We start from the raw sequence: 26,695 nt of genomic DNA on the forward strand, positions 1-26,695 counted from the left end.
TAATCTGAACAATTTACTGGATGCAATTCAGAAATGAAACTAAACAGACTTACATAAAGTAACATAATAGTTTTGGTGCCAAGTGCAGAGAAACTCCAGAAAATTGCAGGCTCTCTGCTCAGGATAAAGTAGGAGTAACTCTAGTAACTACATAATTATCTCAGGGTGAAAACAGTCCCCAGAACAGTTTCAAGTACAGGAAATGGGATCTTTCACTATTGAAGAGTCCAGTGTTTACATACAGGATTACTACACAGTCCATAGTGTATAATTTCAGGTCAGAAAGGGTATACCTTTACACTAGACATCCCAAGATTCATTGATTGTAGTTTCTCACAAGTGTATTTTGTAAAATTTTCAAACAGAACTGAAGTTTTCAGCTGAGCTGACATCATTTCTTCTTGAGCTGAGAAGGAAGTGAAAAAGGAAGTGTAACCATGAATCTACTTCTTTACAGAACCCTGGAAGCAAGAGTCCTTGGTAATAACAGAATCTGAATGTCTTCACTCAGGATTTATCTCATTAATGCTCTAAACTACATTATATTTTTAAACGTAAAAATATAAATATCAATTCAGTATATTAATTAACTTTGTTTACATTGCAGTTGAAAAACACTAGGTATAACAGATTTAAGCCACATGAGACTCCAAAGGCCTACATGTGGCTTATAGTGGGGAAAAAAAGGAAATTTCTAGAATAATTAAAAATTAAATAGTTGGAAACTATCTAAAACTTAAATAATAAATTAGGTATTAAATCTGACCTTACCCAAATGTTCACTTTGTTACATTTTCCCAGTAAGAGTCATTGATCATTTGTCCATGACCATTTGTCAAACATGAGAGAATACTAGCCAATTACAAAGCATAAATACTCAAGGATTTATAACTATTGAGTCTATCATAAATATGCTTCTTACCATTTTAACTGGTGAAAGCTGCAACTTTGTGTTTGGGTCTCTAAATAACTTATAAATACTGAAAATGATGGGATACAGGTTTGCTTTAATAACTTCTTCATTAAATATTACAATGCCAGAGTTTTTTCTGAAGTCCTTCTTTGAAAGAAATACCACTATGTTTCTTTTTCACTATTCTATTTTTTTCCTTACTAAGGTTTAGATCTTGGACTTGACCCTGGGTTCTGCAAGACTGCAGTTCTGGCCAACATTTACATAGGCATGTAACCTTGCTTATACAATTACTTCTAAAATAGGTGCAGCAGCGTATGTCTCTGTATACTTGACAGAAAAAGCCAATGTAGGGAAATCAGTGAAATCAGAAGATTCTAAGCAACAAATTAAACATAAGTGTTTAGTGAAAGCTACATGTAGCAACCTAAAAGATAGGCTTACAAACACACAGCTTGCCTCATGTTTTCCTCCTTTTTTTCTCCCCACCAAAGGCACAAAAAAAAAAAAAAAAGCAAGAAGATGAATGTAAAAATATACAAGTTAAACTCACTTAAATTAGAACTCACTCATTAGAATTTGCACACTCAAGAACAGATCCACTGACCTCACTGAGTTGTATAGCATGCATAATCTATTAGCACTTGATACTTACTGTAAGATGATGAGCTCGCTATCCACTACAGCACGATGTCTAACCTTTAAATCACCCACATGGATAAATAACACTATACTCCTGTACTAGGGTATTCATGGTCTCAAAGTATGTGTTTATGTGTTTTACCAAACTGGCTGTCATTGTGCAACATCGTAACAACATACCCATGAACCCTATCTCAAAAAAGTTATGAAAGGCCTTATTAACATATGTACAGTCTATATTTGTATACACAAAACTCTGGAGAGCTCAGATCTTAACTGGAGGAGGAATGCTTGGGTGAAGCGAACAGGATCTACTTCAGTGGTAGCACATCTACTTTATAATTAACATAATATGAAAGTAGAAGCAGTATCTGCCTGCCATCAGATCTGAACTAACTGCTCATTGATACACTATTTCAGTCAGTGTGTTGTACTTCAGCTACATGTGTCCTTCAATAATTAAAAATGCTTCCACAAAACAAAAAAGAATTTTAAAATTAATTACAAATGTACAGGAAATAAATTTTTACCATTATAAACCCCAGTCCCATGAATAGAAATACTTTTATGTGCAGAACAAGAGTAGCCTTATTCTTGAATTCTACTGGAATGTGCACGAAAAGTAACATGTTTGATTACTTAGACGTATTTTGTTTGCCTACACAGTTTCTCAGTATATGTACTTTAGCAAATAAAATGCACTTTTATTCATGTTACATAATTAAGTTAAAGTACAGAGAAAGACAAACCAGATCAAGTAAGACAGAAATCTCCCAAATAGATCAATTGACTTAATTACAGAGGCCTGCCTTCTTTTGAAATCAACAACATATGATCAATATTTTAAATATGCATAAAATAAACTACAATTACTTTTGTTTCCTGTGAAGGGTGAAAACATCCTATGTTGTGTTCAAAGGCTGAAATTGTTGTCTCCTCTTAAATACAGTAACGGCACTTACCTTTCTCTCAGCTACTTACTAAAGGCCCAGAAGTCAGACGATACCACCAAAGTAGTCCAGTAGTTTTATAGCACTTAAAAGTTGATTTCAAGACACAGTTCTACAGGATTTGCTTTTAAATGAAAGCTGTTCACAACAAATGCCTTGCAAAGGCCCAGATCAAAGTATCAGGTAATTGTCTAAGCAGTCAAAACAGAGAACACTAATTAATTAGTAATAAATATCCTGAATTATTGAAGATAAAACTTCTTTGATCTTTGTTTCAAAGCAATTTTTTCTTATGGTTGGATTGCAATATTTCTAAATTGAGGGGCCTTTACCAAGCATCTCCCAGTTGCTGAGAAACAGTGTTGCTATAGAGACTGAAAATGAGGTGGAAGCTGGCACAACAATGCACCAAGCCCAGTGTGCTGTAATGAACAGTTGGTACAACTACACAAAGAGGAAAAATAGTAAGTCCTAGTGGTAATGTCCTAAAATAAGAATTGTTCAGACCAACCTGAAAGCTTACACACTCTCCAGTACACCCAAATGCTAGGGTTTATGCAGAATATATATAATATCTGTAAGGTAGATACATTTATCTTAAAGCCCTTTTTCATAAATTTTTCAACAGTTACTCTAACACCCAGGTAGTAGGATTCATCAGTGCTATGAATGTCCTGCATACATAGCATTACTCAGTAACTTGTGAGAAAATGTATATAAACAATTGCTTGCTATTTATAGAAAAAACAAACTTAGTGATGACTAAATTAATCCCTGTGTTACAACTGTAACCAACTTTGAATATGTTACCATATTTTACCTTGCCTATTATTTCTATTATTTCTTTCTCTCCTAAACAAAAGCTAGGAAAAGAAACTTTCCCATTCTATTATGCTTCCATGAGGAATGACCTAAATTCCCCTACAGCCCACTAAGCAAATTAATTAGAATAATTTAGGATACAAGAGACATCAAAGACATTTTTACTGTCTTTCTCCTCCCAACATCTGAGAAGAAATTCTTTGCTTGTGGTTTTTAGGTAGTGACTTGCAAGCCCAGTAAGCCTGCTTATACATTGCAGAGAGTTCATTTCCTTCTCACTAACAGCTGTGCAGCGTTGGTGTTTGAATTGCAGTCTGTTTGAACTACTATCTTCACAGGTAGAATAAAAGAATTCAAAGAATAAAAGACTGCCAAATCATAATCTATACAGAAAAAACCAAATGTAAAGACACATTAGAGAAGCTAACTTTTCTTCTAAAGACTACTGTAGCATCCTTCCTGGCTATGCTCTCCTGAGACATCTACCTTCAGATGCTCCTCAGAGGCTCAGCCAATTTTCTGGGCACACACTACTGGAAACTCATGCCTTGGAGACCACTTCCTCATGAAATGAGTGATTCCTAACCACTCTCTTCAAGACTTCTTACATCACTGCCCTCTACCAGCTCCCATATGAACTCTTACATGAAGATACCTGCAACAATATCTCACTTCCTGTAACTGTTGCTTCTCCCATGTATATTTCACATAAGAAACTACACTCTTCCAACTTCCTGTGATACCCCAGCTGAGCTCCTCTCTCTAAGACCAGTGAGACACCCCTTCCCCTTCTGTCAACATCAGCCAATAAATAGCAGATGAACTCCTCTTGGTTTCCTCATGTAAGAAGTTACCCCTGTTCAGAGTTGGAACCTCCACTTGAACAGAAATAATGAATTTATTCCAACTACATGTATATAATTCAAAGAACATGAAACAACTTCTTTTGCTTTAAAAACTCACTTCTGATAAAAAATTAGCAAATACAATACTATTTCATTTAACACAGTCTCCATCTTTTAAGACACTAAAGACATGCAAGTGACAGTGGTACCTCATCAATTCTGTTTAGACAAGGACTTAATTGCATGTTTGACTTAAAACACATCAACAGTCCCTATGAAACTCATTGAATAGATAAAAGACATGGAGACAAAAATGATCTTGTCACTAAGGAGATGTATGCACTTCAATTTTTGTGTTAGAAAATCGTTTTTGCCTGAGAATGTATATTCTTATGCAAGTATTGTGTTTAATTACATCTGAAACAAGAATTTGGAGTTATAAAACTGTCACTCTGTGTGTGACAATCTCATTCAAAATTATTATAATATGATTGTTTTTGAAACAGTTTATTGGTCTGAAGAAATAAGTTGTTGGATGTAAATGAAATCCTAGACTTATTAAAGTCGGTAGGAATTTTGCTTTGGTCTCCAGATTAAGAATGTTACATTCACACTGTTTTTGAAATATTTTTCTGCCTACAATTTCCAGGTTTTTGATGAGGAAGGTACTGTAAAAGCTATGACAATGTTTAGCCTTTCTTTGTAGTTTGCTACAATGGAAATGGAAACATAGCTTTAGCATGGGAATTTTCCGCATTCTCTCCTCCAGACAACCCTGGTTAAAATGAGCCAGTAGACAAGGCTTCCATCTCTGTAAAAAAGAAAAAAACAGCACATATTTTTGCAAACTTCCTAAAATACTTACACATGCAAGAAGATAAGCAGGGCACTTTGGTAGTACTCAACTAGTACAGCACCTGATACTAAGGTCACAAGAGTAGGCCATAACTAAGCAGTTAGCTGCTAGCAGCAGAATGGCCCTCTGCTTGGTGTTTAAAGCAGTCGCAAGAGGAATGGGACAGCTACACAGAGAAGCAGTGCCATACAAGTAGAGTGCAGACAGAGAATGTCACTCCTACCTAATCAGGAATCTCCTGTCTGGATTAATCAAGGTCATGTTTATAACTTTTCCTTTTGCCAATTGCCTCACGATTGGTCATGATCAGTAGAATAATTCAACTCTGCATTTATCAAGAAAATCTTATTGTCTCTGTAGTCCTTCCCTGAGAAACAAGCATGGATAACCAAAAGGCTTATGTGCTCACTAAAGGGCCTGGCCATCAAGCTCCAAGTAGTTTCCCCATTCTTCAGCCTGCCCTTAATGCACAAGAGCAGCTCATAGTATAGCAAATGCTGATAAAAAAGTACTGGAAAGAATCTGAAGGAAGGGAGAAAGAAAACTAACTAGGGAAAAGGCCTGTAGGACCTAAAAGTAGAAAGGAATGGCTATAACATTGGGTAAGTACAGGGATTTCAGAACCTAAGAACTGGGGAAAAGTGAGAAAACAAAAATAAAACACACTTTAAAGTTCATCTGTTCTTGTTTTGATGAATAATTCTTCTTTCCTTTATATAATCTTAAGAGAACAGAGAACCTGAAAAGCAGAATACGTAGGAAAAGCAGCATAGAAAGACATTGGAGAAGATGTGAGTTTTATATTCTGCACAGGAAAAGCAGATTGTGGATTCAGGGGAGTTTTGCCATGGCAGTATCATGTAGCCTATAGCCCTCCCACATGCTCCTAAATATTAGGAAGGTATATCGGAGTTGTTCTGTAGATTTTTAGTTGAAATTTCTCATATCATCATACATTTAAAAAAACTATGTCATGATGAACTTGGTTTGTCATTAACAAAGCAAAATGGCTTAATAATTCATAATGTAGGGATCTCTAAAAGATCTTTCATCTGTTCTAATTGGAAAAAGTGGCAGATCTGGCTGCCACTTACCAAGATTGCCTTCTCTACAGAAAGCAGAAATATCTCTTTTTTTAGCCTACTGTCTTTGGATGTCTCAACTTTTTCTTCTTCTGACTGGCTTATAGACTAAAGATAGTGAATGAACTCTTTGGTACTGTAACAGATAGAAAAATGAGAAGTTTGAGTTCCAATTTACAGTATTTTTTTTTCTGTTAGAAATTCAACTCATTATTGTTAGATAGTAAAGAATAGTATAGTAAAGAACAGCTTCAAAAACATATGGTAGGACACACGGTGGAAGTACTTCAACTAGGTTAAAACTATTTTTACTAATAACCCGTGGTAAAATGTGTCATGCTAAATGTATTATTTATGCTCAGCTTTTATATTCATGGTCTGTGAAGGACACAATAGAAACTTAACAAAGCATTGCTACCATGCAGGCTTGCCCTTCCTATCACCATGCCCCGGGCACAGTCCAGCATACATCAGAGAAGCACTGTTATTTATATTCCTTCCTAAGGTTCTTACATGCATTTTAAACCAAAGGGACATAAAGTAAGAATGCACTACTTAAATTCCCACTTAAAACTTGATCTCATCTTTTCTGGGGAGAAAAACCCACCTTGATGCAAAATTTTTTTACTAGTGATTTTTTCAGCTGCATATGGATGCATTTCTTCTATTTCCTTTAGCGCAATGAGCTTTTCCTGAAAAATAAACCCAAAACACAATTTTAATATCACCCATTCTATTCATGCACTGTAATTTCTAGTACAAACTTAAAATACGTTAAAATAAAATAATCCTTACCTGTTACTAGTATGGCTGAAGATCACAAAATCTGATAGAAGCTAGAATGTTGAGTCTGGGACCAGTCTTTTCAGTATTTTAATAATTAGTCAAATTATTTTTGCCTCACTAACTCACAAGAAGTTTATGACAAAATTACTGCTGACTGATTTTATGTTTTCTGACAAAAATACTAGTAAAATTCTAGTAAAAACTGGCCTTCATTCATGCAGAGTCACCCCAATAAGGATCCCAAAAGATATATCTGCTGGCATACTATGCTGAATACCATACAAGCAACATCAACATCAGCAGCGCAGAATGTAGAAACATTACGTTAAAGCTAATATTTCTGTTTTGCACAAAGCATGCAGAACTCAGGGGTACAAGTTCTACACTTACGTAGGTATACTTATTTTATCATATCCTTTTTGAGCCACAGAACAACCATCTGTTAATTTCAATATATAAATACTACCTTACACTTAAAAATACTGGGTATTTATCATGCATAAATGCACATGTGCAGTTTGTACAACTAACGTGGAGCAAAGGTTTCAGTATACGAAGTAATATTGCAAGGTACCCATAGGTGGCAGAATGGGCATACTATTAGATACAAAAAATAATCACCTGAACCAGCTCATGGGCTAAGCGTCCCAGAACTTCTTGGGTCATTTCATTAATTTCTAATTCTGTCATGACTTCCCAGTTACCATTCTGGAACCTCACTGGCATAGAGAAGACAATTCCTTCAAGAATGCAAAATTGACCTGCAGAAGAGGGAAACAACGACCCAAACATATTATTTCTGAACAAAAAACACATCCTCACCAGTGTCAAGATAGTCTTACAGACTTGCAAAAGTCTGCAACTGTAAGATCTTAGTATAAATGGAGCGTACATTTCAAAGACTAGAAGAGTTCCCCTTTTACTGTAACTTTGTCTTTTAGTTAAATGTACATGAACCATAGAATGGTTTGGGTTGGAAGGGACCTTTAAAGGACACCTAATCCAACCCCCCCCTGCAATGAACAGGAACATCCTCAACTAGATCAGGTTGCTCAGAGCTCCATCCAGCCTGACCTTGAATGTGTCCAGGGATGGGGAATCTACAACCTCTCTGGGCCACCTGTTCCAGTGTTCCACCACCCTGATCATAAAAAATTCTTCCTTATATATAGTTTGAATCTGCCCTCTTTAGTTTAAAACATTACTCCTTGTCCTATCACAACAGGCCCTACTAAAAAGTCTGTCCCTCATGGAGCCTTCTCTTCTCCAGGCTGAACCCCAATTCTCTCAGCCTTTCTTCACAGAAGAGGTGTTCATCCCTCTGATCATTTTTGTGGCTCTCTTCTTGACCTGCTCCAACAGGTTCATGTCTTTCCTGTGCTGTAACACAATTGCTGTAACAATTTTACATCTTAAAAAGGGGAAAAAAAAGTTTTATTTCATACAAGAGTTAAATGGCTGTTGGGTAGTTACGTGAACCAATAATGGAACTGTAACATTACCTAAGAAGAACATGCTTTTATAGCTTAGGCTCTAAGAACTATAAGGAGTTCTTGCCTAAAATACATGCACCAGAAAAGCATTTAAACCAAAGGACTAAGAGGCAACTTGGAACAAGACAATATTAAACTAAGAGATGATTGTAAGAAGCAAGTAGCAAATCACAAGCTCTGGAGAGCAAAACTGCTTAGATTTGGAGGTTCTTATGCTGAAACAAACTCTCAGCCTCCCATTACATCATGATTTGTTTTGCAAGTTTTTAATAAATTAAAAATATTGACTAAAAAATAACATTATGCATACTGGGGAAAGCTAGACAAGAATATGTGAAGCAAAAGTAGATTTACCTTTACTAAGTATTCCCACAGAAACAATCTCCCCAGGAGGAGAGCTGTGATACCAGTATCTCAGTACAGTGGCTACCGCATGAGCAGGTAACATTCCTACATAATGACAGAACCGGGAACTCAGTGAACTCTGTGCAGATAGAAATTCTGAATGGATCCATTCACTACAACAAGAAAAGGGGGGGGTAAGAAAAAAATAAAACCTGAGATGATTTCAGGAAGTGTAGTTTTCTAGAGGGAAAAATAACTAAACCTGAGGGAAGAGAACAGTTGAAATTTATTCAAACTTCACTGCTGAAGGCAAGGCACTCAAAGAAACAAAAAGAGGCTCAAAAGGTAAGAACAAACACTGCTTAGCTATGAAAGTTAGGTCATTTACCCAAGTCATAACCTCTCATAACCTAAGAACCTAGCCATGAACCATAATCCCTCTGTGGTCAGCACAGTAAAAATATTGAACAAAAGAAGTATCTACTGTCCAGTAAATTCTAGATTTGGAGAGTTCCATATAGCCAGGCCTGAGTGGATGTCACATCTGCTGCCCTCTCACTGCACCCATGCTTTCTCTGCTACTTTTCCTTCCACAAGAAGCCATCCAGTTGCCAGATATCCTTTTTATATATGTTAACAAATTGCCCATTTTGGGAAACTGACAACATTAGTGTGCTCAGGCAATGTGTTCAATGGAATTCATGTACTTCAAGATGCAGATAAATGTTTAGTATTATTTCAAAGTTTCCTCATGCATACTAGACATCTAAGTCACTAACCTGGACTTTCATTACCTCTTATAGGCTGCTCATCATACAATAGAAGAGAAACACTCTTAATGTGTAGGAAAATACAGTTACAAACGAAGTTGGCAGAAGAGTCAGAACAATGTATAGCACTAGGAACTACTCAACTTCTTTTACCATCCAAGTACTTAAACTTGAGTTTTCCTTTATGTACAGCACTAGTCAGTAAAGATAAACCTTGAAAACAAAAAACCCTTCTTGATGCTTATTACACATTCAGATAAACATAGATTAAAAGACGTTTTTTTAGTTTTACTTAAAAAAAAATATCTGTACTGTACCTATCATAAATCTTATTCAACAAAGGATGTGGAAAATCAGCTGGGCCCCAAATAGCACAGTCATATCCATAAAGTTTTGCATGTGACAAATCAATGTAGTTAGAACCAGTAATATTGCCCCACACAATCACGTCTTTAACTCCTATAACAGAAGGAAAAACTGAAATGAAAAGACAGACAAATACTTTCACAGTGTAGACTGCACTAGATGACCTTCAGAAGTTCCTTTCAAGATGAATTGTTCTTCAATTCAGTGTCCTGCCTTTATAGGAGAAATTATTTGATCTGAAAAGTGCAACAAGGTTCTCCATAACAGAAACCTCACCACAAACAGAAAAAGCAACTTTAATTTATATCATGTTATTGTACATAATAGGCAAACCCTAGTAAATACTTAGTTCTTTAAAACAACAACAAAAAAATCACATTGCAAACATACAGTGATGTTACTTTTTAAATCCTGTAAACATAAATACAGAATGCCTAATATTAAAAAATATATTAAAAAAAAATTAATTCTACCTGCTTTGGTACAAAAGGAATTTCTCAGATAATCTGCTGATAGGCTACTCAGCCTATTAACTTACTTCTTTTCTGTTTTCTTAGGCTCCAAAATATTTAGACTTCTCATTTATGACCAGTCCCTACTCCTGCAACACTGAAAGAATCCTGACGCTGAGCAGGCTCCTGGAGCACACTTTTGCTATGCAGTGCAGAACTGTGCAAATATAACCAAGCTGTAACAACTGACTTGAGAAAGCAAGCTAATTAACCCAGAACTAATACTACAACACAGTTCTATTATACTTTCATTATCTGCACAGCAGTATGATATCAGGTTTCTTCACAGCTAGTTTGTGTGTCTCCAAAATAACAGCTGCGGAGTGCAAGTGCAATCTTGAAGCCTAGTTCATGATTTGCAACACTGCTCAGTCCTTCTTGGTATATTTCCAGCATGAAATACACACCAAAATGGCATGGCTGCATCCAAAAGTCAGCAAAAGAATTGACATTCATGGGAGCAGGCACCGACCCAGATAAGCATAGAAAATGGCAGCACCTGCTAGTGACACCCTGGCACTCTGTACAGCCATGCAATTCAGCGGGGGCACTGCTGGGCTTGCATTTCTGTATGCACATCAACTGTGTTCTGCAATGAAATACATAGTCACAAAGGTGTTCATCCACTGAATTCCCCAAATGCCACCAGAATAAAAAAGTATTCACCTGCTGCATTCATGCTTAGCTTCCTGGCCAGCATGGCTTTAGCTGCACTTTCCCAGGATGTTGCAACAGCAATGACATTTTCAGGCTTAATGGATGGACCGTATGTCATAATCATCATTGCCTTAAGGTTTACAAAGGTCTTTCCTGATGAAATTACTCTGACATCACTCTTGGCATTCTTCTCGATCAAGGGAGCATACACTTGACAGATCTTACTCACTTCCCTGATGCAGTACTCAAGGGATTGGACTTCACGGTTTAAGAGGACATCATCAAGAACAATGATAATATCGGCTTGAATAAAAGCCTCATCTATTTCAGTGTGCTCTGAAATACTGCGGAGGAGTGGCAACGCCATGTCTTCAGCTTCCATTACAATACCACAAAGAACTTCCTTAAACTGGTCAGTGTCAAGCAAATGGATACTGATTTCTGTGGTCATCCCAAACACCTCTCCATTTGCCAACAGAGGGATCAGCTGATAACAGATTGGAGCTGATGCACTAAGAGGAGAAGTATATAGAAAAATCATAGTTAAAGACTAACAACTGCTTGTTTGGAAGTATTACATAAATAAAGACAAAGATCTTTCTTTTGTATTTGGTTATGTTTAAATAGACCACTATCTTGCCTCCTTTATCTCTCTTTCTGTCATTTTAACAGGTTAAAAATTAGAACAGCTCTGTCCTCCTTTCATTTGAAGATTTTTCCATCCAATACATTTTAGTCAATACTGTCACTTAAAAATTGGTGTCTTTAAAGAACCAGATTTAAGATGTTCTTTTAGTACCACCAGAAATACAGAAATTTCTAAAGGTAGAACTGCAAGAGACTTATTTAAATATTTCCAAAAACATTTAATGCAATATAGTTGCGCTACAAAATTCCTGACTTTGTAAATACTTGCTTTTCCTTAAGGTGATCTGGGGTCTAAATGTTGCCTGTTCACATCCCTCACTTAAACTAGTGCAAAATGCAACAAAAGTAGAAATAATTTCTAGATTATATACTGAATACTCAGGGGTGCAGAACCTAATTAAAATCAGCAAATTACAGGAATTCATGTATAACTTCAGATGGTTACACCTGTTATACGCGATAGGAAAAAGTGCTTTCTTCTGAAGCTGAGTGAAACTTTACAGATATTCTTTTTACTCTCACCTGGTGATCCAGATCTGCAAAGGCTTGATAAGACTTTTAATCTCTTCCTCCTCTTTTTCAATTTCACTGTGTGCCTGCAGGTTCTCCTCAGCAATGTCTAACAGTTCCTCACTCAACTTCATTGAGGTGACACCATAATAGTGCTAAGAATAAAAAGGATGATCTCAAATTAAATGACAACCCAAACACAGCAAGATAACATGAGAAAGGATAGCTTTATTTTACATTTGAAGGAGGAATAAAGAACAATAATGCTATAAGAAAACATAAAATATGTGTTTACTGTATTAAAGGCAACTCATTACCTGAGCATATTCCAGAAAGTCATTAACTCCTCCCAGAAGCAGACCCTTCCCTCCACGGTCCAAAAGTTCTCTCCAAATGATAGGAGACTGTCTGTATTCCCATCCATTCTTTTCACAAATGTCATGAAGCCACTGCTAATGTAAACATTCCCACCAAAAGGTTTTAACACTTTAATATTTTTTAAAACTTAAATGTTACAGCTATAAACATTCCTGTTATTTCCTCAATACGTAATAATAAGGTCCTTCATAACTTACTCACATACCAGTGTGTGCAAGATGGTGCAAAACACAAAACAAGATATGGTGATACACTGTACAAAACTCAGCAAAAGGTCTTACTTCTACTTGATTTTACTGCTGTAAGTTTGCTTAATTGTCAATTGAAGATAGCAATGTTGTGAAATAGTAAGTAAACTGAGGATTCCTATTTAGCTGCAGAAGGTAAGCAAGCTGCAGAGGTTAGTTAATTGCTATTCACTTAACTGTTCCAGTTATTTGGCTGAGGTGTCAAGCAAAATATAAAAGGCAATAAACGTCATAGTACTGCCTATCTCATGAAGTAATACTGCAGTTTTTTCAGTTCATTATAGGGACTACAGTGTAGACATGGCAATATGTCTACAGCAAAAGTACTCAGGAAGACCCATCCACATTGTAAACAAATATGTGAGATTTAATTTCATACTTCCATTGCAATTCAAAGCCCTTGAATGCCAGAAATGCTCTTGGCAAGTAACAGCTCTGAAGGCATATGCGATCGCAGTGTGCAAAAGATCTACAGGCTGAGCAGCCTGTAATAAAAAAATAATAAACTTCTTACTGACAAAACATAGCTTTAGGCTGGCCCACATTTTGTGCCCATCTTCCATGGTAAGAATCACAAGAATGACAGTCTCTCACAGGATTCAAACCTTTCCTCTGGCTAGCTTTTGCAGCCAAAGCTGCTTCTGCAACACCTCTACCCACATAGCAAAACACTAATTCAGAGGAAGAAGAGACTTACTACAGATAAGCACATTCATTGCTTTGTAGAGCACTGGGGCATCTACCAAGGCCTGGACTAATGATCCCTTACCTCCCATTTGTCAGGGTGCTGAGTGATCTTGTGAACCCTGAAGTTGGGCAAGTTAGCCTGGAGATAGTCAGCCAGGAGTTCAGCCTTGGCATAGCAAGGGCAGTTTGCCTTACCTGGGAACACAACACCACAAACGAGAAATTTTGTGACTATGACTGATAGGGGCTTAACAGGTCAAATGTCTCTTCATTGTTCCAATTAAAAAAGTGTCTTACGCAACCATCATCCCGCGAGTTCCCAGAAAGAAACAGGACAAGCATATGAGCCAGAGAAGAAAGGATAACTTTGGAGGTGAAACGGTCTCCTCAGCCAGCGCTGAAGGGGCTGAGGAGGCCGCCCCGGCGGGACAGCAGCTAGAGACGCAGGACCCTCGCCGCCGGGGGCCGGGGGGAGAAGGCTGGCTAGAAGGGGCAGGGGCAGCGCGCCGCACGGGCGCCGCTCTCTAGAGCGACGCGGGGCAGGGGAAGGTGCGGGGCGGGCCGGGGGTACGCGCGGGGAGCCTCACCCGCCAGCACCCACTTGGCCATGCGCGCGGCTCCCTCCACCGGCCGCCTGGCCGTTGCGCAGCAACGCGCCGCTGCCGCCGCTTGTCCCTCGGCTCGCGCCGTCCCTCTCGCGAGGCCCGCCGGGAGCGCGCGGGGCGGGGGAGCCGGGCCGTCATGGCGCCGCGGCGTGCCAGGTAGCGGCTGCCCGGCGGCGGGTTGCGGCGGGTGGCGGCCAGCCCCGGTGTCGCCCGCCCTCGCGGCCGGCGTCCCCAGCCCGTGCGGAGCCGCCGAAAGGCGCCGGGCCTGCGCCGCCGGCACCGTGCCCCCGGGCAGCCTTCCGGCGCCTGCAGGAAGCGAGCCCGCAAGCCAGAGGCCTTGCCCCGGCCGGGCGGCCCTGGGGCAGCGGCGGGGCGGCTGGGGCGGGACTTCGTCCGCCGGAGCTGGGGGTGGCCCCGAGCCTTCGGAGCCGTGGCGGGGGGCGCGTCTGCTCGGTGGAAGGTGGGTGAGGAAAGGGCTCTCCCTCGGCACGTGTCGTGGTTAGAACAGCGAAGGGCTGACACCCAGGATGAGTTCGCCTTCTGCTGACTTGACTAAAACGTAGGAAGCCCAGTTGAAGTCCCTCTGCAAACCCTTTTCCAAGGATCTTTTCCCAAAGTGTTTTTCCCCGCTCCTGTAAAAGATGTGCATAGATATGGCAATTGAAACTTTAGGAATGGTAAGTCCGGTGACTAATCCATAATTTTCAATTGTTTTTGCAGATAAGTGCTCTTCTGCAATTTCTCCAGGACTGTTTCCACTAGTAGAATTTCATCAGATCCCTTACTTCGAATTGGCATTTCAAATGTACTCATGAGATGCTAGCAAAAATGAATAATAAAATAAGTTATTTGTTAAATACTGTTAGATGCATACATAGGTGCAATTCTGTGCTCACTCCCAAATCTTCAGCCACAACAAGAAAACACAATTTATGGTTAAATATTTTTCCTTCTCTGCATGGATCATCTCTTCGATTTGTATCTCAAAAGACAGATGTTTTTAGCACAGGTGCTAAAATACAGCCAGAGAAAAGTACGGAGGGTTTGGTGAGTCAGCAGGCTCCCCAGCGCTCCTTGGAACTTGAAAAGCTGGATGATTCTGGGAGCTTCAAAGTGAAGCGTGTAATGGATCATAGCGAACAGTTTTTTAGTAGTCTCCGGAAATGTACCTGTCCTTGTGATGCACTGGACTTGGCTTCAGAGTCTGCTGTTTCCACTAAGCACTTTACAAGCTGTTTAACTACGGTATGGAGGCTCTTTAAAAAGCTGTCCGAAGACCAGCAGCGTTATGAAAAGCAGCTGATCTTTGAGCACCCAGCATTTGTCAAGCTTTGTCAGCAGCTGCTGCGGGACTCCAGAAGGATGACACGGGGCGATCTGGTGTTCAGTCTGCATGCCATGGTGAACCTCGGTGTTCCTCAGAACACTCTCCTAGTCCAGACTTTGCTGAGAGTGTGCCAAGTAAGTATCAGGATCCTTCTTCTCCTGAGTTTGGGCTGAAACCTTGAGGCTAATTCTGGGAAGCTGTGTAGCATCAGAGAGAGTTTTGTGTTATGTCCCTGGTTTAGTCTCATTTTCTGTGGAAACTGGGCTCCCATAGTTAATTTGTGTGTACTTCTAATTTCCTTCATTTTTGAAACCACTACCTGATTTCAGACAGATTTAACAGAAGTCTCAAAAATCATTACCCTTTTCAAATCAACTAAATTTGACTGATGTGAGACCATGGAGGTCAATGTGGAATTAGAGCTTATGAATTGACTTCTGGAGGGAAAGAAAAGGCAGCAGGTACAGATTAAGACTGGGTAGTTTTTCTTTCATGAAACTTTTACTGGTTTGAAGTTATCTGACACTGTGAAAACTTTTTAACAGGAGAAGCTCAATCAACTTGATAACCGATGTATCTCAGTTTTGGCAACTGCTTTAGCAGGGCTGGATAAAGACAAGAATGTGAGCGCTCTTCAAGCTGGATTACAGTGAGAAAAACCTGTCTTTCACATGTTTCATATTTAAATGTTGTTTGAATATATGTCTTTTAGAAATCATGGAGGGGATGTCCACACATAAGACATGCTGTGGTTTTAGGACTTAAATGATCACATGAGTTAACAGCTGTACAAGCCAGGGATTTTAGACATTGTTTTGCAGTTTCAAGCAGAAAGGCCTCCGATAGCATGGGGTGCTAGACTGCTCTGCAGGAGGTTCATATTCTGACTGCAGCTCCACCACTCTGTTTTTTTTGTGGTGTTGGTCAAGTCACTTCACATATCTATGCCTCTTGTTTTATCAGTGTGTAAAAAGAAGGTAATGAGACTAGTTTACTTTGTGAAGTATTTTGATTTATCATGAAAAATGCTGTTTAACAGCCAGGAAGTATTTTCTTTTAATTTAGTAAGTAAAAATTAAGTTTAGATTTTATCTGTGCATCCAGCAAGGCCTTGTGTGTAGTGGTTTATCAGAATAACTTCTTTGGCTGTAGTGATTTTTTTCTGTGCCAATGAGATTTACGTGGGTAAGCAATCTCCTTGCTCCCATGAGATTTTTTTTTTTACTAAGGCTGTCACAAAACTTGCCTTGGATTAGTACTTTTGGTCCTGTGTCAGGTCCAGTTTTGAGAAGGTGGGTGTGTTAGTTACACAAAAAACAGTTTCTGCTGGTACATTCTTGTACATTGGTGGAAAGCAGGAGATCCACCTACAACTCTTTCTGTCTTGATGTCTAGAGCTTTTGCCCATTTGTAGGAAGCCGTATCTGCAGGGATGAATTTCAGAGCAGTGCCTTAGAAAGCGACAATTCAAATTTTTGTAGCTGTGCAGGTATATTTAAGGGTGTTTCAGACAAAACAATTACAATACCTCCTTCTGAGCCAGAAAAGGAGGTGCTGGGAATGCAGAACTCCTTCATCTTGTGCTTATCATCCCTCTATGTTACAATATCCCCTTCTGTTCCTGCAGCCCACAGCACTGCTTGTTTGGTTTTTGTCCTCACTTACACCAAGTTGTTGTCAGTATCTGTCTCCAAGTTTCCTAATGGTTTCAGAACTTGCCTAGACATAGATGATTTTATGGTAAAAATGTGCAATCTCTTTTTTTTCTGCAGAAGAGTGTTAATTCCTTGAGGCTTAACAGCACTCACATCTGCACAGTCACATGTGCAGTCTGGTCAAGTGCCCCTGCTCTTAATATATTGGTGAGAACATGCGTCTATCAGGATAACATTAAGAAAGCATGTGATTATTTCCATGTGCAAAATATCTGTGCTGCAGGTATATCATGTAGAGTTATGCCAATGTTGCAAAAAAGGAGGTAGGTGAGGAGCAGAGAATTACAGCTTTACATTAGGAGTATATCAGTGAGGGAAAATGAGGGTACCTACTTGTTTCTGCTGAAATGAGGAAAGGTCTATTAAAGTTACTCTCTGTAGCTCAAGGCCTTGTGTGTGTTCCTTCATCAGATTGCTAGTGGAGCAGCGCATTCCGAGTATCAGAGACATCTTTATACTGCAAAACCTGATGAAATGCATGGGAAAAGATGCTCCAGTCTTCCTGAAAAAGAAATTAGAGGTAAATTTAGTTGGAGGCTCATTTTTACTTCAACAAAGCCTGTGCTCTTGCATTGTTTATAAATTGTGTATGGTTCTTTCCAGACACTCGGGAAGAAAATATAATAAAGTGAATCATATTCCAGCTATATCTGCAGGAGGAACATAAATTTGGAGGCTGGGAATATCTCACCATGAAAGGGGGCAGAAAGCAATGGACATGGTACAAAAGGAATAGCAGTGCCCTCACCTCTTGTTTTGGTTGGCCACATGGTATTTCATAGAAGCACTTGGAGGCTGTGCCCTGATTCCCTTGCCCAGCTTGTGGCTGGAAGACAGAAAACCAGATCATGATGGGGCTGTGTCCAGTAGTGGTACAGGGCTAGACCAGTGAGAATGAGATGCCAGGAGAACTCGCGTAGCTCATGGCCTTATCTTCCTGTGTATCTGAAAGTTCGTCTGGGAGCAGGCTGTGGGTTTTATGGCAGGGTGTACTGGGTTTCAACCCCTGATTTAAAGACGATTTGAAACCTTCTGTCAAACAGGGCCTCCTTGTGATTTTTAATCATATAGCTGAAGAGCTGTTCAGAGTTTGTAGTAGCATTCATGAGGAAGCGAGGGAAGATAACACTGATGGGAAAACTGGGCGAGAATAAAGCAGTGCAGGGAGCTCATGCAGTGTGTTAGGTGTAAGTAAATCCTAAAATCTGAAGATGTGGTGCAATATGGAACTGAGAGGAAAGTAACGTTTCCACATGTTAACTGAAGAGAGCTCTTAATTTTTCCGAGTCTACATGGTGCTATTTTTAATATTGTGTAGTTTCTGTTGTAGATACATTTTGTATTTAACTTCTGATATGCATGCAGTAAGAATATTGTATTTTAATAGCCGCTGTACTTTGTAGTCTCATTTTTAATGTAATTTAAATCAATCTAATTACTGCTTTGATAAATGAAGTCTCTTGTGGCATCACAGCTGACCTGCTGTGCCTCAGCCCACGTTTATAGCTGAGTGTTTGTATTAAAGATACACCATTCAGTGTGCTATTGGATCACTTTGAAGGCTTACAGCTTTTGCATGCATCCAAAACAATACTTGGAGTACTATTAAATAAGTCAGCTGTGCTAATTATATTTCTGCTATTTTTTTAAGAATTGGTAGAGGATACATATTCACAGCATTTGCAAATGAGCTTTACTGAGACTTCTTAAAAAAAAACATATAAAGGCAAATTGCTGGTAATTTGTATAGTGACACAGCTCTAGAATACTTGATCTGCTATAATTGTATATTAAATTCAGAGTAGTTACTTTGCTTTTGCCATTTGTTGCTTGGTTTCTTTCATATAAGTCTAAACAGGCTGAGGAGTTTGGGAAAGTTTTGGTGAAAATGCCTTCATCAGAAAGCACTGATAACATACCTGAAGAATGAAGCATTTTATAAACTCTTAATTCACTTTAGATGGCAGTTTTGAAAGAGAGAGACCATCTGACTTCCCCGAATGCTCTGCGTGTGTTTTTGGCTCTTGTTGCAATGAATTATTGTTCCATTCCAATCCTGAATGCCTGCAGTAAAAAGATCCAGGGTAAGAAAAAAAAAGTTTATTAAATTTCCCTTCCTTATACCAAATTCTTCCTAATTATTGTCTCATCTCCCTTTTCTGATTTCCTTTAAAACTCAGGAAACATCTTTGTTTTACAGGATATTATAGTCATGTGGAGCCATTTGACAATCAACAAGACAGAAAATTACTGATTAGTAATGAAAGCAAATAGCTCTTGTCGTCTGCCCTTCTTAACATTCACCTGAATTACATGTATTTTCATTTTTCTGTATGCAGAATTTAGGAAAAAGAATTGAATTCTAGCAAGAAAAAATAGATTTCAGATAAACTTCTAAAACAAATCTGCATTAGACGTGTACACCTCGCAGGATGGATTGGTGGCTTAGTGTGATTAGTTGATAAACAAAAGGGAACATAGTGTTTCCCTTATAAACTGGATTTAATTATTGAATGCTGCTTAATAACTGACTTAGTGCTGTAGCCTAGAAAAAAATTAAATGAACGCTAATGGTTTCACCTCTCCCCATACCTTTACAATACATTTCTTAAGTATATGTAGTCAGTATGTATTGATTCACACTTAAAAGACATTTGAATTTGTGTCTAAAAAACATTAAGATAGCAAAATAGCATTCTTAACATAAATGAACCAGGAGTGTTTGGGTTGCTTGTACAGCCTTTATTTGTCCTGGTTGCTCATATGTGTTAGGACACAGTCTTTAATTACACATACTGGCTTCTCCCGTACGACTTTCACCACACTTACTATGTAGGCTAGATGGATATACAGAGTGAGGAACTACTCAATAGTTCTTTCTGCATTTTTTAGTGCATGTTCTCAGGACTTATATGCCAGACATCATGCAAATGATGCTCTGGGGACAGAGTGATTAATTTCTGGACAGAAGTGACCCCTATCAGAGGCTGGACATGGAATAGAAAGAAGAGGGAGGGGCATGCTTTGAGGCCCATGGGGCAAAGGAATTCTCCATCAGGTTTTCCAGGTCCTATGTTGTTGATGGGTCTCTCAAGAAAGTAGCCCCCTCTCCTGTATCTGGGGACCTGACCAGAATTGTATTAACTGTGTACTTCATAGATACTAATTGAGTTAATTTTTTGCAGCAGCAAAAGAGTGACCCAGTAGTGGTGGTATTCATTTCCTGATTATGCAGAAGAGATAGGTTAAGGTCAAAGTGTCCAGTAATACGAGATTCTGTTAGCCTGCCTTCTTTAAGAGTACCTAGCATTACAAGTCACTTTGTGATGCACAGATCTCACTGGCTTCAATTGCAGTTGTCAGCACTCTGCACTTGAAGAAATGAAGTAACAGCATTTATGCTGAGCCTAGAAAGTCACTAAGCACAACTTAGAGGAGTTAAATTCAGTTATTCTCCTGCTATCCTCTTGAGTCCTCTGGCAGAGGGAAAGGTAAAGTCTAGTTTTGATGGCTGCTGCTCTTGCTGCTGTAACTGTTGTGTTCTCTTGCAGTCACTGTCTTTTATGACATGTATGCCCCTCATTGCAGCAAACAGTGCAATGTTCGGGAGAGAGCATTGTTCTTCAGTACTTAATCTTTTTCATCTCAAGAGTAGGTCTGTCTTGTGTAGTAAATGAAGCAGCAGTCTTTTGCAGAAGTCTGTTGTCACCTGGCGCTTCATCTGTGTCATCACATTCATATGCCGAGAGGTTGTGCTATGGTTCCATGTTTTCCAGTTTGGTATACAGTAATGCTTTAGTGCCTTTTAGACATAGATTCATGTTTGTGGCTTCTTGACATTTTGTAAAATGAAATGGGGGGAAAATGTAAATTTTGTCATGTGCTTGTTTCTGATTTATCAGCAGCTTTAGAATCCACCTTTCTGTTACTCCCTCAGCTGACATGGTGGACAGCCCAAAGGCTCAATCAGTACTAAAGGGACCAGTTTCAGGGTTTCCATGCTGAGTGGAGGGAGGTCCTTAAAATCAAGAATCTGAGAACACAATCTTCTTGCTGCTTCTGTTAATTTGCCCCCTTTTGCTGATTCATCCCTTCTAACCTGATCCTGGCTCACTTGGTTTCCTCTGCCGTTGTTTCTAAGTGTGTTCTACCTCAGTTGACTTTGCCCAACTATTCTCAGTCTGTTCTGCAGTTCCTTTTCTGATTTTTTTTTTCTCTGCTCCTCCATCCCTTAGCCAAACTGTTCCCACAATGTCTCCAACCTACAACTCCCATTGCTTTGTATCATTTGTCCATTTTATGCTCTTCTGTTACAGAGAATGTCCATGATATTCCGTTTTGGCAGTTAATTATCATTCTGGAAGGTTGCAGCAGTCTCCAGTACCGTAATGTAAAACTGTTCTCAGCATTAGCAGACTATGTTACTTCTGCTGCCTGCCTTTGGGACAAAAGACAGGTGAGTTTGAGACCAAATAATTTGTAGTGCTACTAGCAGAATATCATTGGGTACTTTCCATCTTACCTTTCATGTTTGTGTTTGAACTTTGCAGAACAGATTTTTTTAGGAATACCAATCTGATGAAGCTGATATCATGGAATTTTTGAAATGCTTTTATATTTATTGGTGAATACAGCAATAAGAAATAAATGGGTTGTTACAGTTTGAAAAATTTTCTTTCATTAAAAATGTCTTTTATGAAATCAACAGGTAGGATCCACTTCACTGGCTTTATGGACTTCATAAAACTGTCTTTTCTTTTAGATTATCCTTCTTCTTTCTGCCTTTGAGACACTTGGCTTTCAGCCTAGTGAACTGATGGGTATTTTTGCAGAGAAGGTGACAGAAGATCCTGAATTCCTCAACTTGAAAAACCTTTTGATTGTTCTTCGAGTGTATTCACGACTCAACTATGTTCCCAGAAGCCAAAAGCATCTGTAGGTTTTATCTTAGAATGCCTGGTAATACATTCTCTTTATGTAGTCGTTAGATTTGACCAAAGTATTTTATTTCAGTTGTGAAAGAGATCATAATCTTGGTTTATTAATCTGTAAGGCAGATTTGCTGTGCCTTTTCATGTTTTTTCTACATAGAAATTTTTCTTTGTAATTGAAAATGGAGACCTTGGTTCTAGTCTGACCAGGTTACTAAATCTGTTGATAGTAACTGTATCCTTAAAGACAATCAAAAGCTAATGTTAGTTTACAGAATATATGATTATACAAGACAATAAAGATTTCTGCCTTGCATTTTTGTTTGAAATCTGTTTTTTATATAGGCTTATTTGTGTATTAAGATACTTTTCTTCTCCTTTTGGAAAAGGTTTTTTGAGACTCTTCATAGCTGCTTGAATAAATACCTCCCTCAGATTTCCAACACAGAACTGCTGAAGGCAGTGTATTCACTTTGCATCTTAGGATATCTTCCTCATCGTGCACTTGATGAGTTGCTGCAAAAGGACAACAGGGGTGAACTTATACTGTCAGGTCAGGCATTATTTTGTCATGTTCTTGTTTTAAAAGTGATAGTCTGCCTCTCTACATTAGTTATTGTAATTGTGTTAAAGTTTAGAAATTGAAGAATGCAAACATGATTAATACTAAATTTGAAGTCCTCAAGACTAAACTAACATAGTTATGGTGATCTAAGTGATCTGTTTCTGCACTAGGGCATCAGGCTTATTGTCTTGAGACCCATGATAGCAACAGTTTAATAGTAGATGTGCACATGGAGAGAGGTGGATATGAGATTTGTGGAAATGGTAGAAATGTAAGAGCCAGATGTTCAGGCATTTTTAAAAACAAAGGAAGTCCTAACCTTTGTGAACCAACAGTACCTGGAATCACTAGAGTAAAAGGGTTGGGGTTTTTTTGACTGCTCTGAGTTACAGTGAAGAACTTGTAGTAGAATTTGGTTTCCACATTACAATTCTGTACAGCCAGTAGAGCAGTTCAGCGGAGCAGAAATCCAGTTTACAGTAAAACACTGTCTTGCTGTGAGCCTGCTGTGACTGAGCCTGAAAGCTGTAAAGCTGTAACTGCTTAGAGTCTGCGCAGTTTAGTAATCTTAAAGTACAGTTTCAAACAGAGTATAGTAGACAGGCCAAGTCTGATATCTCTTCTTTGTTATATAAATAGGTTTCTAGTGGTTTGGATTTTATAAATTGTTTTCATGTGCAGAGCTGTGTACAGTAGAGAGAAAGACTGGATGAATGGGCAGGTCCCAGCCATGGACTTTATTATTATAATTAGAGAATGAATGGTGTATATTTAACAATATATTGAAGATACTCAATAATATTCAGTGAAAAAAAATACTGGGTTTTGATTCCTATATTGCAATTCATTTCCTCTGCCAGAACAGACTATAAATGATAATAAAAAATCTGAGATGCTACATCGAATGTAATATTTTTTTTGTGTCTTTTTCAGATGATCTTTACAAAGAACAAAAGGAAGTGATGCTTCGCTGTGTGAAAGCATGTGTGGAACTTGATAGCCCTTCCTTCACAAAGCCTGCATTTGTGCTGACTGATAATTTCCCCTCATTGGTATCTTTTAATCTCAGAAAGGCTCGGGAGGCACTGATAGAACTTCTGGGAGATGAGAACATGTTTCAGCAAAATGTTCACCTGCCATATAAATATCATATTGGTATGAAGCCAAATTACTGTCATATTCTTTTAAATGTAGATTTATAATCCCCAAAATAATAAGGTGATAATAAATTTGTGTAGGGTGCAAGTGATTAAAAGTGTAACACTTTGAAGACACAGTCGTTTAACAAATGATGCCCTTGATTGGTGAATCTACTTTCTGGGATGCTTCTGTTAAAGTATTTAAGTCAATTTACTAAAAATTTATGATTGCTCTTATTTACAAAATTGCTTTGGACTTTTTGTTAAGCAACAGCAAGCAGATGTTAATTGTACATAATTGCAATATGGCCAGCTGTGTTTGAGAGACTCGACATGTTAGTACAAAGTCACATTAGAAATGAAGCCAAACAGCAGCCTGCTTTTGTTCTCTGACTTGTTTCTTCTCTGAAATTCTGGCTAAGGTTTGGGTTCTGCTTTCATTTATTAAATGGGATATAACCTTTCACAGGTGATCATTTCGTAACACTTGCTTTCTTTTCTGTTTTTATATTGCTTATTTTTTTGCCAGCCACCCAGATTACAGATTTTTCTTTATTTGTAATACTTTTCTTCCCAAATATTTCTAATGAGGAATCATACTACGGGGAGATCTGAGTAGGTAGGGCAGACTGTGATCAAGACTAGTTTCTTGAAATGATGATTTCACTCCCATAAAGTTACATCTGCAGTTTCCAAAAATAAATGTTTTTTTTCTGGAGTTGTGCAAACTATAGGTGTTTATATTTGTTGCAGGGAGGCCATCAATAATGCCATCAATAATATGTAAATTATTAGAGAACAGCAATTAGAAACAGCAGTGACAGTGTCTGTTAACTTTTGCAAATGAGGTGTTCATTTTAAAGCAGTTGAAAATAATCCTCTTGCAGTATTAAGTATTTTGTTATTTTGTTTCAGATTTTGAAATCAGAATGGATTCAGACAGAAAGAAAGTGCTCCCAATAGCTGCAACAGATGATCATGCTGACTCAAGTGTTCAAAGGTGTCTTTTTTGACTGCGTATTTTTTCTAGCAGGGTAGTTTTACTTGTATATACTTCATCCAGTTACTACTTTGGTTCACTGATTTGCAGAAGCAAAGTAGATAACTGACTTGTTATTTGTAATCACTGCAATATACAAAAATGGCCATGCCATTTCAGAGCAACACCTCATGCAGCTGACTACCTTCTTCTAACAGAGGCTAAAACTTAACATTTCAGAGAAAGAGTCAGGAAATATCACAGTAATCTGATACTTTTGTAATAGGTACAGGTTTTGAAGTACAACTGAAATCCTTTCAAAAAAATTGCAGCATTATGGTTTTTAAATTCCAAGTATTGTGTGTCCAATTAAACATTCAGTTATTCTCTTAAGTCTCTAAAATATGCATCTCAATGGTATGTTATGGCTATTAATTCAGCTGCTGAGACATAATTTGAATAAAAATGATCATCATATCCACATTTTAGGTGATTAATTTAATCTTGTGTAGAAGAATGACCTCTCAGTTACTGAAGTGGGACATATATCATTTAAGTAATGCTTAAGTAGAATTGGGTAATATGTAACATTTGTGTGCTGGATCACTGCACAGCGAAGTATTTTGTATGGTTTGCTTTTTGGGAAAAGGAGAACTAGTGATTGTCTTAACAGAAACTCATTGTCAGGCTTCCAAGGCATTTAGCTTTCCTCTCCCTTCCAGGTAGGTTTTTATGGCAGGAAGTAGCTGATCCTGAATATTAGCAAAGGATCACAGTAAATGCAGAAGCTGTCAAAATAATGTAGAGTTTTGAATGAGCTACTTCCTTCTCATTGTGGGAGAAGCGGAGATCTAAGGGCTTAATTCTGCTGTATTGGTTTGATTGGTAGATGCTAGTACTTGTGTGAAACTCATGGAAGAGAGGGTAAATTACTTAAGTCTGGAAAAGGAAAAGAATAATGAAATTTGTGCAGTCTTGACGTTTTTGCCTGTCAGAAAGACAGCTTTATATTCTGCAGTGATAAAGGACATCATTGAATCAGTCTTAAAAACGCATATTCTGCATTTGTACAGTGGAGTCTTCCCTGCTTTTCTTGGTTGTAGATTGGCTTTTCTCTTTGTTCCTCTGTCTGCCTTCTGTGTGGGCACAACGCACCCCCAAGGGAAGCTGGCAGTAAAGAAGCGACATCTAAATAGACTGGGCTATCATGTGATTCTGGTAAGAAGAGTCCTGTTACTCTTTGTTTCGGTCGTGTTACCTGCACAGTAATGAGTATGTTTGGTAGAACAGGCCTTGCAGGGAATGGTGAGCCTTCTCCAGAGTGGTAATTGTATATCACCTCTACTTAGAAGGTAGTAATGGTGTCACTAGGGAGAAAGGCAAGCTACCACTTACGATTATCAGCAAAATAAATACAATCATAGTTCAGCAGGGAAAGAAAAAATCAAGCCACTGAATTGCTTTGTAGCTAAAAAACCTATGTGACTTTGGCTTATTTCCCTGATATTTATAGAATGAATGATTTAAGTCAACTTGTTTTCAAAATACAGAGACTCCCTATGTCCTTCCCATCACTGAGCACTTGGTTTGTGGAACAGAGTAGTTTGCTAAAGACAACAGAATTAATGTACCCTTTCCTTTTCCTTTCTTCCAGATCTTGAACAAGAAGTTTCATGAAATGACAAATGAAGATGCAGTTGAGTTTTTGAAAGGAAAAATTTATTCAGAAGATGCTTTCCCTTTTTCTGAAGTGACTGTGCAGGACAATAATTAAAATAAACTAACAACTTTGGATCTCCTGTTCTCTCTTTTTCCCTGTGTAATTAATGTAAGGTTTTAACAGAAGAGATAAGCAGTTTTATACATAACTGCCTACTCTAAAGTATTACAGATTGAGAAAAGTTTATATAGTGAACAATGTCTG

The 26,695-nt window shown here is 38.4% G+C and overlaps 2 protein-coding genes across 3 annotated transcripts; one reads left to right on the forward strand and one right to left on the reverse strand.

Moving 5' to 3' along the window:
* Positions 1–299: 299 nt before the first annotated feature.
* Positions 300–14,180, reverse strand: MDH1B (malate dehydrogenase 1B). The gene is made up of 11 exons (XM_040603738.1): positions 14,098–14,180; positions 13,593–13,705; positions 12,515–12,649; positions 12,210–12,352; positions 11,049–11,551; positions 9,822–9,963; positions 8,744–8,907; positions 7,518–7,657; positions 6,718–6,802; positions 1,358–4,983; positions 300–406 (listed from the first exon to the last, which is right to left on the reverse strand). The coding sequence occupies exons 1-10, from the start codon at positions 14,117–14,119 to the stop codon at positions 4,952–4,954; spliced, it is 1,479 nt and encodes a 492-aa protein (XP_040459672.1). The 5' UTR covers positions 14,120–14,180; the 3' UTR covers positions 300–406; positions 1,358–4,951.
* Positions 14,181–14,207: 27 nt separating this feature from the next.
* On the forward strand, positions 14,208–26,695 carry FASTKD2 (FAST kinase domains 2). 2 transcript variants are annotated; one of them, XM_040603741.1, is made up of 12 exons: positions 14,208–14,271; positions 14,836–15,576; positions 15,988–16,091; positions 17,569–17,677; positions 19,118–19,241; positions 21,474–21,613; positions 21,920–22,092; positions 22,478–22,641; positions 23,587–23,808; positions 24,708–24,792; positions 25,875–25,989; positions 26,426–26,695. In XM_040603741.1, the coding sequence occupies exons 2-12, from the start codon at positions 14,932–14,934 to the stop codon at positions 26,543–26,545; spliced, it is 2,001 nt and encodes a 666-aa protein (XP_040459675.1). In that variant the 5' UTR covers positions 14,208–14,271; positions 14,836–14,931; the 3' UTR covers positions 26,546–26,695. The 2 variants fall into 2 exon arrangements, with proteins under 2 accessions (XP_040459675.1, XP_040459674.1); XM_040603740.1 differs by lacking the exon at positions 14,208–14,271 and adding an exon at positions 14,302–14,575.

The sequence above is a fragment of the Falco naumanni genome, chromosome 8, assembly GCF_017639655.2.
Source record: "Falco naumanni isolate bFalNau1 chromosome 8, bFalNau1.pat, whole genome shotgun sequence".
In the NCBI taxonomy this organism is placed as follows: Eukaryota; Metazoa; Chordata; class Aves; order Falconiformes; family Falconidae; genus Falco; species Falco naumanni.